This window comes from Fonsecaea multimorphosa, assembly GCF_000836435.1.
Source record: "Fonsecaea multimorphosa CBS 102226 unplaced genomic scaffold supercont1.6, whole genome shotgun sequence".
NCBI classification, from domain to species: Eukaryota; Fungi; Ascomycota; class Eurotiomycetes; order Chaetothyriales; family Herpotrichiellaceae; genus Fonsecaea; species Fonsecaea multimorphosa.
In genome coordinates, this window is record NW_015971640.1 from 288,378 (window position 1) to 301,225 (window position 12,848).

Here is a 12,848-nt window from a genome sequence, read left to right on the forward strand (position 1 = left end):
TTGTGTGTGCGAGCCGAACCATGAAGCGTGTTCTTGTAGGGTATGGGATCGACCTGGACGCCATCAGTGGATGGTAGGCTTTTTTCTCCTTTTCCCTCTCTTTGGTCTTTCCCCCCGAAATGTCTGCAGTGGGAACTGACGTGAGTTTGACGTGTTCCACTTGTCTGTTTCTTTAGGATCAACACGAGAAATGGCACACCGGCATCAGCCACCGATGTCTCGCGAGGGGTCTTTGGAGCGACCTTTGGCACGGATCGTCTGTTGAAGCTGTGGGACAAATACAACATCAAGACCACATGGTTCGTCCCAGCACACACTGCCGTCTCTTTCCCGGATGCAGTACGGAAAGTTCGAGACGCCGGACACGAGATGTGAGAGCCTTTCCTTTTTTCCCTACAGCTATATTGCTCTCCACATGGTTGAAGGGCCGGGAGGGTCGTTGATTTTTCATTCCGCGGCAACATTCTTCTCCCGTCTCACACAACCTTGGGCTGCTTACCAAATAAATAAAATGATGAATTAGAGGCCTTCACGGTTGGACACATGAGTACGTGACCACACTGGACGAGGAGCAGCAGCGCGAGGTCCTCCGAGAATCCATCGAGGTCATCACCAAGATAGCGGGCACGCGACCGAAGGGATGGACGGCGCCGGGGTTCGAGGCCTCGCGCCAGACGGTACAACTGCTGGAAGAGTTCGGGCTCGAGTACGACCACAGCTTCATGTACCATGACTCGCAGCCGTACTGGCTGCCATATGTCCCTCGGTGGAAGGAGACGAGCATGACGCGGGTTCGCGGCGACGGAGAAACTCCCGTCAAGGCTTCTGACTGGATGGTGGGCATGTCGGCGCTGCAGCCCAGCTCGATCGTCGAAATCCCAGCCAACTGGCATCTGGATGACTGGCCGCCGCTGCAGCTGAACCTCAAGCAGGCCAGTACGCACGGATTCGTCGACCCGTGCGTGGTGGAGCGGCTGTGGAAGGACCAGTTCGACTTCTACTACCGCGAGTACGACCAGTTCATCTTCCCCATCTCCATCCACCCGCAAGTCAGCGGCAAGGCGCATGTGATCCTGATGCATGAGAGGCTGATCGAATATATCAACGGCCACAGCGGAGTCAAGTGGTGTACTCTGGCAGAGATGGCACAGGAGTTCCGAGACGGCGCTCTGCAGGGAGTGACTGTAGCAGGTGGTGTAACTATACCCCATTCCCTAGGGGGTGATCACTAAGTACATGTACATAGAAGCCTGAGTTAGCAGAATGAAGCAACTCGGTTCCTGGAATGTTCAAACACGCTTCGTTCTACCAATCCCGCGAAGAAGGCCATTCCACCATTGCAATCGACTGTGATTCGAGGACATCACAGCTGGCTCACTATGTATTCAACAAGCCAGAGCAAAGCCCACGGACGTTCGCTGTTCTGCACGAGAGCCCTTTACTTTAGCAGGCTGGTAAGCTCTACTCCTGCATACCCAACGCCTCGTTATTCGCATTCGCCCTATGTGCAGCATTTTTTCCCAGTCCACACCTTCATCGACCTTCTTACAACGCTCTGTTTACGACGTCGTGACTATCCACGTCCCTGCTACCCATTTCCTGTCCCGTCACACAATTTTATAGGCTTTCTTACACCAGTAGAAGCAAAGGCAGCGGAACAGGATGAGTGCCGCCGTGGTGCCCCAAAACCAATTGAGGTTGTCGAATTCTTGACCAGGGGACTTTAAAGTTGCCGCCGAACATGTCTATACAGAACGAGGTCAGAGGGTTCTCGCGGCAAGGGGGGATTAGAACGACATAAGGACCGGGAAATGGGCCATGTCGACTACCGCTAATTTGAGGACCCGGTGGAGAGGTCGGCGTGGGACATAGGACCGTAGGTAAGGGGCGACCCTCAAGACGAGGGAGAGTCAAGGTGAGTGCCAGGTGGGAGGGAGGTGAGCGAAGGGTGAGCGTAGGTAATGTGAGGTGGGAGGTGAATGTATATAAAAGCAGCGCCCGTCAGGGTGAGTCGCAGTTTATCACGATGCATCACTGGCTGGCGCCATTGGCAACTCAACCCGTGGATCCGCAGGACCCAGGAACACGGGCAACAATCAAGCTGCTACTCGTACTCGGTACTTGGTACTCGGTACTGTCCACCTCCATCCCTTACTCCTCGTACTACTACATCTGCAAATAATCTTACAGGCCGCTCGCCGCATTGCTGAAGGGTCTGGTTTGAACCTAATCTCATACATAGCAGGCATCCGTTGCGACTGCCTCCTTTCTATCATTCACCCATCCTATCCTTTACATACACAATCGGCTTTGATCTATTCATACCGAGTGCAGCATTCACTTGCATTGCGCCGGCGTTACTGTAACCTTCAGCTTCCCATCTTTTTCCATCTCACCAAGATCATCCAGCAGCAAATCTTGATAGACCTGCCACTCACAGTCTCCTGGACCACCAGCCAGCCATGTACCTCTCAAAATCAATCTTACTCTTCCTCTTCTCATCGTTACCCTCAATTCTCGCAGCGACCGATTCAAAAACCCCTCCGAAGCCATGTACCATTCACTCTCCTTCAACCGGCTCGTTCTTCGATCTTCGCCCTCTACAATTGACCCTCGAGGGTACCAAGTACCAATCCGCCAGTAATGATTCATACCATTCAAAAGGATATGACTATCCCGCCAATTTCACCATGAATTTCTGCGGCCCAGTGGTTGAAGAGTTGGAAGATGTCGAAGGAATACCCTCCAGCAGACTGAAAAACATCTCGGCCTACTACAAAGACTCGCGTGGTGACATCTATAGCATTGGTCAACAGAACGACCAGCCTCTCTTTCGGGGCAAGAAGCTTGTCCTCAATTACACCATGGGCTCACCCTGTCCCGACCTTGATGACGATGGTAAGCCTATCGATGCGGAACTCGTCGCAGACAAGACCAACAACAGGCACAAATCCACCCTCTTGTCCTTCATCTGTGACACATCCCCGCTTCTCTCGACCCGTCCTGCTATCAACTTCCTTGGTTCTCCAGACCACTGTACCTACGTCTTCGAAGTCAGATCCCGCTATGCTTGCGGTGGCACCACGCAGTCCGGAGAAAAAGGCACGCTGGGTCCGGGCGCAGTCTTTGGTCTGATCGCAGGTATTGCCTTGCTGGTATACCTCATCGGTGGTATTGTTTATCAGCGTAATGTACTCCATCAAAGAGGTTGGAGACAGTTGCCAAACTATGCCATGTGGGCTGGTATCTTTGGCTTCTTCTCGGTATGTGGTTCTGCTCCTTTCCTATCTGCTTATCCATTCGGTCGTGTCATGTTCCCTTACACACTGTGCTATTTACAGAGGCCCTATTCTGGGGGGCCACGTCGAAAGCGTTATGCGGCAACTGGGAGAGATCACGATTGGAAGTCGGACTTGCCTTGAAAGCACACGGCTAACCTCATTATTTTCCGATTGCATATATAGGATATGTTTGTTCTCCTGTTCTCCTCATGCACGCAAAGGATGCCTGGAGGACTCACTCAACTCTTTGCCGGCCGCCGTGGATACCATCGTGTGGGCACCGAGGAACGAGCACACGGACGCAACCGCACCCCGGACGACGAAAACCGATTGATTGACCAGCTCGATGAAGAGTGGGAAGATTGACCAAGCCACAAAGTGGACCGTATTATTACCCCTTGCAAGACATCTGACTCGTCATGCTTCAAACTTTGTGAGACTTCCGGCGAACATATACTGCCGTGGCTCGTGGCTGCGCAGAGTTGAATCCTCACATCAAGCAAATCGAACGTTTTACAATGCAGCCACGCAACAGCTCAGGCCGATCGCTCCATATATATCATCACTGTTGGACCAACCTCTCCCTCAATTCGTTTGGTCGACTGCGAAACTGTCGTTTTCACGTATTGCCCGAATTCTGCTCTCCACCAAACTGTCCACCAACGTCATCTCCGCCTTGACCAAGATCACTCAGATCCATCCCATCCAACGCGCTGTTGCCAAACTCCTCCAAGCCACCGCCCCCGAAATTCGGTGGTTCAATGTTAAACGGTAACAACCACGCCGAGGAACTTGTGTCCATCCCACTGGTCCCGCCTCCCGCAAACGGATCATTAAATCCATACGTCGTCAGATCGAGTTGATCCCAAGGATTTGTGCTCGCAAAATTGCCCACCGAGGGAGAATTGAGATTGTTGAGTCCTGAAGAAGCGTTGTTTTGGTTGCCGCTGTTGCCGCCGCCGGTGCCCGTAGGATCCATGCCGGCATATGCGGCGCCAAAGACCATTTGTCTATCGATGGCCGGCAGGGTGGATATGAAACTGAGACTGTTGTAGTGTGGCGATGTCGGTGAACCACCATAGGTGTAAGGGTCCGAAAACTGGGCGTTCTGATACAGTGATGGGGATGTTATGTCGAAGCTCGCGAGATCAAATGGTTGATTGAGGTTGAGGTTCAGGCTGAGATCGGCGGCACTTGTGGTTGGGAGATGCTGTCCAGCCAATTGTTGGGACACTGACTGTCGTCTTTGCGAGTCCTGCAGTTCCGTGGTTGACGAACCAGCTCCGCTTCCAGCGCCGGCAGCCGCAGCCGTAGTCGAACTCGATGTGTTGTTGTTGTTGCCCTTACTCTTTTCTCCTTTGTCTTCTTTGTCCGCCTTCTTGTTCTCCGCCACGCTCTTCCCCCTTCTCCTTGGAATCTTCTTCCCTCTCCCAGCCAGGCCACCAGCGCCATCCTCAGCCTTTGACGGCGGACTCAGACTCGCGAAGAACTCTTCCACCGACTGCAAATCACTTCTCTGGGACATGACGGCCTCGGCGCCGCCCTGGGCGTGTTCGCTGCGGTACTCCAAGTGGGACTTTTCCCATTCGCTTTCGGAGACGCCGTGCGGGTACTTGTCGAACCAGTCGCCGTACTGGAACATGGTCTTGGACTTGTCCTTTTCGGATTGCGGTTTGTTGGGGTCTGCGGGGGTATCGGAGCGAGAAGGCGGGTTGGTGTTGGACATCAGCGTTGCGGTCGCGTCCAGTTCCATGGGCGTCTGCGTCCCGCTCCCCCCTCCTCCTGCTCCTCCTCCTCCTCCTCCTGTGGCGGATGAATGTCTGCGCAGAGCACCGATCCCATTTGGACCCGGTCGAGCCTGGGCGTGACGAAGTGTAGCGTCCGCAAAGGCGCGATAGATGTCCTTGACTGACTCGGCCATGTAATGAAACATGCCCCAGTACCGCTTCATCCTCGTGAGGTACTTGTAGTTGTGCCGTAAATTCTCCTTACTTTGCTGCTCGAGAGCCGAGTTCTTGGAGAAGATCCCCCAGACATGCACCGTCGCGGCAGCGTAGGCGCAGTACCCCGCGAAGGGAACGGTCAGGGTGTGACCCGTCGCGTCGGCGATGAGTTTGCTGATAAGGCTCGCGGATTCGAGGACGATATTGGCGGATGCCGTGAGGAACGCCTTAGGCATGCCTTGCTGGGTGTAGTAATGGTGATGGGGTCTGTGGCTGGGTTGCGTAGGGATAGCGAAGCGGTGGAGAAAGAGGGAGGTTTGGGCCAGGATGATATGCAGCAAGAGGTATTGGTTCGCGAGACGTTCAGAGGCGTGTGTGGCGAGATTTTCCGGCGTGTAGGTGATGTCGTCCGGTAGAGAGGATTTCAGTTGGGAAATTTGGCGTTGCAGGGTCGCGAACTGAGATAATGGGTCCCATATGGGATGCGGATCTTTTTCCTTGCCTCCCAGATTGAGATACTTGACGATGCGTTTCCAGAGGACCACGCCACGAACGATGTACGCGGCGACGCCCATGTTTGCTTTTGCCTCGGCGGCGACGTCCCCTGCGTTGTTGTCGAGCGATGACTTGTTACCGCTGGACATGGGCACATTGCCGTACAGGTCTTCCGTGGCGCCGGGCACCTCCATTTGAAAGTGTGATTCTTTGATCGGCAACTGGATCTGGTAGTAGTCCTCGTTGAGAAAGGAAGGGCGTTCGGTTCCGGACGAGTTGAACGTGTCCATCAGGTAACAGGCCCACATTGTTCGACGGCGGATTTCCCGGTCTGTAAAGGAGAGTTCGGGCGGTTTGGGCCCTCCCTTTTTGTTCTCATTCGAGTTGTTGGCAATTTGGTTTCGACCCAGGGGATCGTGGTCGAGTTCGCGGTGCAGTTGTAAAGCGTAGCCCATCCGCATGGCCTGGCCGCCAAAGGACCACGACAATCCGCCCTCACAGGTCCCAAAGTAGTGTAGACCCAACATGAGCATTGCCGTAAGGATGGTGATGTTGGGCTCGTAGTGACGCTTCTCCACGATGCGTCTAGCGGGAGTTGCCCACTGCTCTCCACGCAGAAACGCCGGTTCGGTGCTAACTTGCGGGTGTGTCGAGAAACGCGCAGAAATCGCACATACAGCCAGGATAAGGACTGGTGGGATCGTGCCAGCTTTCAGTTTCCGCATGAAGCTGGGCTTGTGCAAAAGGAGGTAGGATTGGCCGTAGACGCAGTCAAAAAACACTTCGGCGAGATGTTCTTGGATGTGTTGTGGGGGGAGAGACTCGGAGCCTTCGATAAACAGCTTGTTCTCGCCTTCGCGCTGTTTACGCAAACCAGCGGTGGGGTCGAGCAAAGTAGATTTCTCTCGAGAGCTCCTCCAGTCATTGAGCTCTTGCGTGAAAGCCTCGTCGGCGGACCGCTTCTTGGGCTGGTCTTTCTCCTTCTTCAGCGCCTGGCCCGGCAGAGGCGGCCGGACCGAACCTCGGCCAGTCGCGTTCAGATCTGGGAGTTCGTCCTTGGGGATGACTCGGATCACGCGGTCTTCCATCCTTTTCAGGCGCTTGTCCAACATGGCCATATAATCCGTCCGAGGAGCAGCTTTCCTGGTCGTCACTTTGTAGACGCAGGGTATGCGAGCACGTAGACAATGCTTGCAAGCCGGCTTTTCACCGGAACATCGGATCTTCTTTCGGCGACAAGCAATACAGGCCAGAGGCAGTCGTTTTCTCTCTTTTCCTGCCTTCGTCTTGAGCTCGCTCCATGCCGGCGGCTTTTCGTCGTCGCCTTGAGGCTTTCTGTTTTCCTGCTCAGTGGTGCTCGGGGCTTTCCTCGGTGATGAATCTGCGTTACTAGGTGGCTGATTGCCGGAACCGGGAGCCCATTGGCTCAACGCGGCGGCGCCAAAAAGATCATGGTCAAAGGCCGAATCGATGCTGGCCAAAGAGGCTCGATGTTGCGGACTGGGGATTTTGCCTTTGGCATAACCCACCATCGAGCCTCGACCAGGAAAACCCTGGCTGTGGCTCAAACGGATATCTGGCGGAGCATCTATGCCACTGTTGCTGCTACCATGAGGACTACCGGCAAAAGGAAAGTTGAAATCAATGGAACCAGGTGATGACGTGTCGAAGGCGGATGTGTTGGATTGAGGTTGAGGGAGATTGTCGATGCGGGGGTTTCGTGCATCAGACATGATAAAGCCCGAACTCGAGAGCAGGTTACTTCGCAATTCTCCTCGAGACTGGCCAGACTGTTTTGATGAACTCGTCATAATGCAGAGCAGGTGGAGAAGAACCAGATAATGGGTGACGGCATGTCCTCGACTTGAGATGACAGCTTCAAACGCGCCACATTGTGAGACTGACGGAAGTGGGAGGAGCCGAGGTTGCAAAACAGCGTGGGCCAAATAATGGATGAAGAGTCAGTGTGTCCAAGCCACTATAGGCAAATATGAGGCTAGATAGGATGAATTGGTCGTCTGCAGCTCAAAAGGACAAGGCTGACGAAGGACGATGTTGGTAAGATAGTGAGAAGTAGGTAGTTTGATGGCGATGTCCGACCGGATGCGAAAATGTGGGAAAGTGAGAAGCGGGTCAGCGGTCGAATTGTGGATTCGCCCGTGGCGTCTCCCCAAGTTGCAAAATGGGGGGAAACGCGTGCCGGGGTATCTTGTTTTTCTCTGGATAATTGGAAAAGGAAACCCTTTAATTGCTGTATCGGTACAGTGTATGAGATCGCTGGAGTATTTGTCCAGATGGTAGAGAAGGGCTAGAACTTTGTGGCCATGATGACAATGATTGAATGACCACTGCTGAGCTGAGGGTCCGGGGATCCGAGCAGTTCTCTGCGCTTCTTACACGACAGAGACCACGACCATCAAGCAATTTCTGAGCCCGTGGGGGATGGAAGAGTACAATGACCGGATGGGGGTGGTACTGCTGGTAAAGGCTCAAGAGAGGATTGAGGGTCGCGGGTCGAGGGTCGCGGGTCGAATAGGCTAAATCAACCGGTCACTGGTTGGATGCTGGTTGAGTTTTGCCGTGGCACCAGCTGGTTCCAGGCTCGAGTTCAGGTGCTGGCGGCGATCGCCCGGTGCTAGTTGTGAGATGGTTTGAAGGTTGTGGGAGAATGATTAAGAGGCGACAACGGGGGCACCAACAGAGGGCATCTTTCTGACGCAATGACAAAAGTCGCCTCCCAACCACCACCGAATCAAAGGTGAGTTCCAAATAGAAATACGAGGTGGCCGCCACTGCTTGTAAAGAGGAGATGGAGGTGGCGATGACGGCGACAACGTCGACCTGGAACACGGCGATGATGGATGGGGGGCACGAGCAGGTTCCGAATTGGGCTGCCTGCGCCCACGTGATGCGTCTTTGAATCTGCGACTTTTCACTTCACATCGCCATGGACATCGTCGTCAAATAAATAAATATATTTATATATATATCTTTGCTCTTGCTGCTTCTGTTTGCAGCTGACCGACAGCCATGGACAGGCTTCAGCTACAGAAACTTACCTAGGTACCTTTACGCCCTTTTTCTCCTGGTCCACCCCCGTCCATGAATCCCATTGCTGAACGCGTGGCACAGCTCGCCCTGTCGACCTTCAACTCGCTGCCTCCGAAATGTAAACCACGCACTTTACCGGATGGCACGACCGAATGGACGCCAATGTCAGCAGTGGTTCTGGCACGTGAAGGACAGGGTGTACCTCCTCTAACCTGTGTCTCGCTGGCCACGGGAACTAAGTGTCTGCCAGCTTCTGCTTTGCCCAGATGTAAGGGTTTTGTGGTCCATGATTCACACGCAGAGATCCTGGCGTTGCGCGGATTCAATCGATGGCTCCTTTCGGAACTCGAGGCAGTCCTGGGTGATCCAGACTACAAATCACCCTACCTGGAGTTCTCCCCGCGAGACGAGGCTGGGGTGAGTGTGGGTGGCCCGTTCAGACTGAAAGACAATGTGACCATCTACTTCTTTACCACCGAAGCGCCGTGTGGTGATGCGTCGATGGAGATCTTGATGGAATCTTTCCCTGCTGGTGACACAAGTCCGTGGTCAGTTGACAGCAATACCGCCACCCCTCTGCAAGGCCGGGGTTATTTCTCTTTGCTGGGCTACGTCCGTCGAAAGCCCGCCCGGGGGGATGCTGAGCCAAGCGGCTCCAAGTCTTGCTCAGACAAGCTCGCTGTCAAGCAATTCACTAGTGTGTTGTCCTTCCCAGCTGACCTGTTCGTAGAGAGGACTGCGAATGCATACATCAAAAGCATTGTGGTCTTCGCTGATCAATACCATCCCGTGGGTTATCAGCGTGCATTTGGGCCTGAAGGACGCTTGTCGCCGCTCAAGGATGCAGCAACTTTCTTCACTATTGAACGTTTACCTGCGAACTTTGCCAGATTCGCATTCGAAAGACGGCTGCCAACTTCTGCCAGCTCGATGCAGGTGAAATCCAAAACAAGTAACATCTCGGCACTATGGGTGCAAGCAGCTGGCACGAACCGGGCGAATGTGGTTGAAGTTCTCATCAATGGCGTGAAGCAGGGTTACAGACAATGGGACGACAGATCCGCCAAAGCCAGCATGGTCTCCAGAATGGAATTATGGACCATTGGCCTCAGGATCAGCAAACTTCTCGAACATGTGGACGTCTTCGATGCCCGAAACGGTGTACCTGGTCAGAGTGACATTAATTGGTGCAAGATGATTCGGAGCACACTTTCCGCAAGTACATACGAAGAGGCTGAATCGTCCACCTTGAGAATGGTTCACAAAAAATGCAAGAATCATGTTACCGATACACTGGATAATTGGACCAAGAACGCTGGCGACAGTGACTGGAGCTGTATTCCCCCTGATCGGCTGCCGCGCACACCCCTAGAACGCGGATGTTCTGCACAAAGTTCACAGTCTTTGTTCAACGAGAAAGGCAGTCCCTCACTGCCTTGACAGTCCTGCCCTGGTAGTCCTGCCTTCACCAAGGCAGTGAACTGAACAACTGTCTATATACCAATATGAACACAGGGGGCTGATTTCCTTAAAAGCGAGCAACTATTCTCCCTCGTCTGGAATCTTACTAAACCACTCTCCAGAGCCTCTCGTGTCATTATTTGCCAACTTCTTGCGCAACATACCTCAAGCAATCACTAACTTGTTCAAAAGATAAGACAATGTCCAATATGAAGTTGCCTTTGCGGCCAGCCAGAAGAGCCTTTCCAGCAAGGATCTTGCCAATCCTCGAGGAAGATCTCATTGAGTCGACACGGAGTCAAAGTTCGGCTCAAGGCCGACATCAACAAAGTGGTGTCACAAAGTCCAAGGTGGTGAAGTCTGCCACAAAGAAAGACATCGCTACACGCCCGGGGTTATCTACAAGTACAAAGAATATAAAGGACACAAAGGAGACTGGTTCCCCATGGCCTGAGACACTTGAGACTGAAAATGACGAGTTCGAGTTCTTAGAATACCACCTCGGCGCCAACCAAGAAGAGGTGCAGAGAGCTGTTCGTGAGCAAAGGAAACAATCACGGCAGTCTATACGCAGAGCTCCCAGATCCACGACGGACTCTGAATTGAGTGATGTTCCCATGCAAGACTCAACGACAGCACCGACCATGATCACAATAGCAGAGACCGCTGTGCCCATTTATTTACATGTCTCATTCAAGTGGCTGAGGACAAATACCACCGTGGCTCCGACAGTCATGGTCCTGCTGCAGGATCTTCCTGACCTTGACGCCCTTTGTGTACGGGTGAGGACCGAACATTCAGAAGTGGTTGGGAATCGGCTGTTCGACTCCGAAGTGCCCAAAAAATGGATCTTCGAGAGCAAGGCTGGCGAAGAGGACGGAGAGCCCTATGGTTGGGGCCGAAAGTTCTCCAAGGTATGCTCGCATCACCGGGCCGACAGGATATACAGAGCATTCTTCGACTTCCTTGCGGAGGCGAGACGGGCTGAGGTCGAAAGGTTGACGCAAGAAGCGAGGGAAGTGCAGGAAGTGACGATGTTGTTGGAGGGGCATGAAGTAAAACGCGGGGATGGCGATGGGGAATCCAGGCTTTCAGAAGTCTCTTTAGACGAATCTGCCATTGACGGATTCGTAGAAGTTTACTTCTAATGGCAAGGGACAAGGAACTCGAAGCGAATGGTCTTCTAACCACTGGAAAGGACACTGAAATGGGATGAAATATCATCTGGCACACGAATGTTGATTGCAAAGAGGGAGAAAGAGCAGACCTCAACAGGGTGGATTACTCTATGATACTTGTCTCGTCACCAGTTACTGTCCAGGCAAACATCCTCTATATACCATGGACCCCGTTTTTCCAATCTCAATCACCCTTTGAGCATCAGTTATTACCGTTCATTTCACGTAGCCTGTAACCTCATCAGCCCTGGCCATGCATTCCTCCAACGTCCGCCAAAACTTGGATGTATCGAGTGTCCTAGGAATCCTCACACCCTCGCCATCCAACGACTTTGCTATCACTGTTCTCCCAATCTGCTCCCCTTCCAAAATGACATCAACATCCCATCTCTCGCCACCATAATCATCGAAGGCGATTCTGGCTTGGGGCTCTGGATGGTTTTCCAGCAAGACAGCGACTGCAAGCGGATCATGCATCGGCGGTCCCTCAGTGAGCCCAAACACTTCAGCATACGTATGCGCAAAGAACATGAGCAGTTCATGAAACATCCTCCTCAGTCTCGTCGACCCGTTTATTCCATTTAATAGCATGCGCTGGACTTCGGGTGTTGCGTAGGCTTGGTGAGTCAGATCCAGGGGAATGAGAGTCGTCTTGGATTTCAAGAGCGGGTTTTGAAAGACGGAACGTGCAGACTCCGGATCGGCCCAAATGTTGAACTCGGCAAAGGGCGTGCGATTTCCGCTTCTAGCATGAGTGGTGCCGGTGCTATCTTGGTAAGGTTGGCCCATCTTCGGTGTAGATCCTGATGTCAGCGTTGTTCGGAAAGAGGCGCCTGGGTCGAAAAGCCCCGGTCTCACAAGTTTCAGGCGGTGCACGGTATATTGGAGTCTCAGTCATTGACAACAGCGGCGCGAGCAAAGAGGAGACGTACCGAGACATGGGTAAAGTCTGAACCGATGGCGCCCCCCATTATGGAGAGGCCTGCAATGTGTTCTGCGACCTCTGGGAAGATGGCAAAGAGCAGAGCAACATTTGTCAATGGACCGGATGCAACGAGATACGGCGTGCCTTTCGGTTGAGCGAGAAGCGCACTTCGCATCTCCAGAATGGCACTGACATGCGTCAAGGCGGAACGGGTTGGTTGTGGAAGGAGGTCTGTCCCTCCTAAGCCGCTCGCCCCGTGGATATCCGGAGCAGTATGGACGGTACGACAGAACGGACGCGACGAGCCCGGGAAGACGGAGATTTCAGGTTTTCCGATCGCTTCCAGTACACTCAGGGCGTTGAGTGTACATTTTGATAGCGGCGCATTGCCGTGGACCGTGCTGACCCCAATGAGGTTCAGGGATGGGTGATAAGCCGCAAAGAGGAGGGCACAAGCGTCCTGATGAGTAGTAGGATCTATGAACATGGGGCATTTCACATTGAGAGGGAGGGA

The 12,848-nt window shown here is 53.3% G+C and overlaps 6 protein-coding genes across 6 annotated transcripts; 4 read left to right on the forward strand and 2 right to left on the reverse strand.

The window, feature by feature from the left end:
* Positions 1-20: 20 nt before the first annotated feature.
* On the forward strand, positions 21-1,232 carry Z520_03846 (uncharacterized protein; the record flags this gene model as incomplete). Its single annotated transcript, XM_016774356.1, has 3 exons — positions 21-73; positions 177-371; positions 524-1,232. The coding sequence occupies 3 exons, from the start codon at positions 21-23 to the stop codon at positions 1,230-1,232; spliced, it is 957 nt and encodes a 318-aa protein (XP_016634283.1).
* A 1,230-nt stretch (positions 1,233-2,462) lies between these two features.
* Z520_03847 (uncharacterized protein) lies at positions 2,463-3,647 on the forward strand (the record flags this gene model as incomplete). The annotated part of the gene is made up of 2 exons (XM_016774357.1): positions 2,463-3,263; positions 3,465-3,647. 2 exons carry the CDS (start codon positions 2,463-2,465, stop codon positions 3,645-3,647), a joined length of 984 nt encoding a protein of 327 aa, XP_016634284.1.
* A 253-nt stretch (positions 3,648-3,900) lies between these two features.
* Z520_03848 (uncharacterized protein) lies at positions 3,901-7,452 on the reverse strand (the record flags this gene model as incomplete). Its single annotated transcript, XM_016774358.1, has 1 exon — positions 3,901-7,452. The coding sequence occupies one exon, from the start codon at positions 7,450-7,452 to the stop codon at positions 3,901-3,903; it is 3,552 nt and encodes a 1,183-aa protein (XP_016634285.1).
* Positions 7,453-8,821: 1,369 nt separating this feature from the next.
* Z520_03849 (uncharacterized protein) lies at positions 8,822-10,210 on the forward strand (the record flags this gene model as incomplete). Its single annotated transcript, XM_016774359.1, has 1 exon — positions 8,822-10,210. The coding sequence occupies one exon, from the start codon at positions 8,822-8,824 to the stop codon at positions 10,208-10,210; it is 1,389 nt and encodes a 462-aa protein (XP_016634286.1).
* Positions 10,211-10,431: 221 nt separating this feature from the next.
* Z520_03850 (uncharacterized protein) lies at positions 10,432-11,379 on the forward strand (the record flags this gene model as incomplete). The annotated part of the gene is made up of 1 exon (XM_016774360.1): positions 10,432-11,379. The coding sequence occupies one exon, from the start codon at positions 10,432-10,434 to the stop codon at positions 11,377-11,379; it is 948 nt and encodes a 315-aa protein (XP_016634287.1).
* A 246-nt stretch (positions 11,380-11,625) lies between these two features.
* Positions 11,626-12,821, reverse strand: Z520_03851 (uncharacterized protein; the record flags this gene model as incomplete). The annotated part of the gene is made up of 2 exons (XM_016774361.1): positions 11,626-12,198; positions 12,342-12,821. 2 exons carry the CDS (start codon positions 12,819-12,821, stop codon positions 11,626-11,628), a joined length of 1,053 nt encoding a protein of 350 aa, XP_016634288.1.
* Positions 12,822-12,848: the final 27 nt, after the last annotated feature.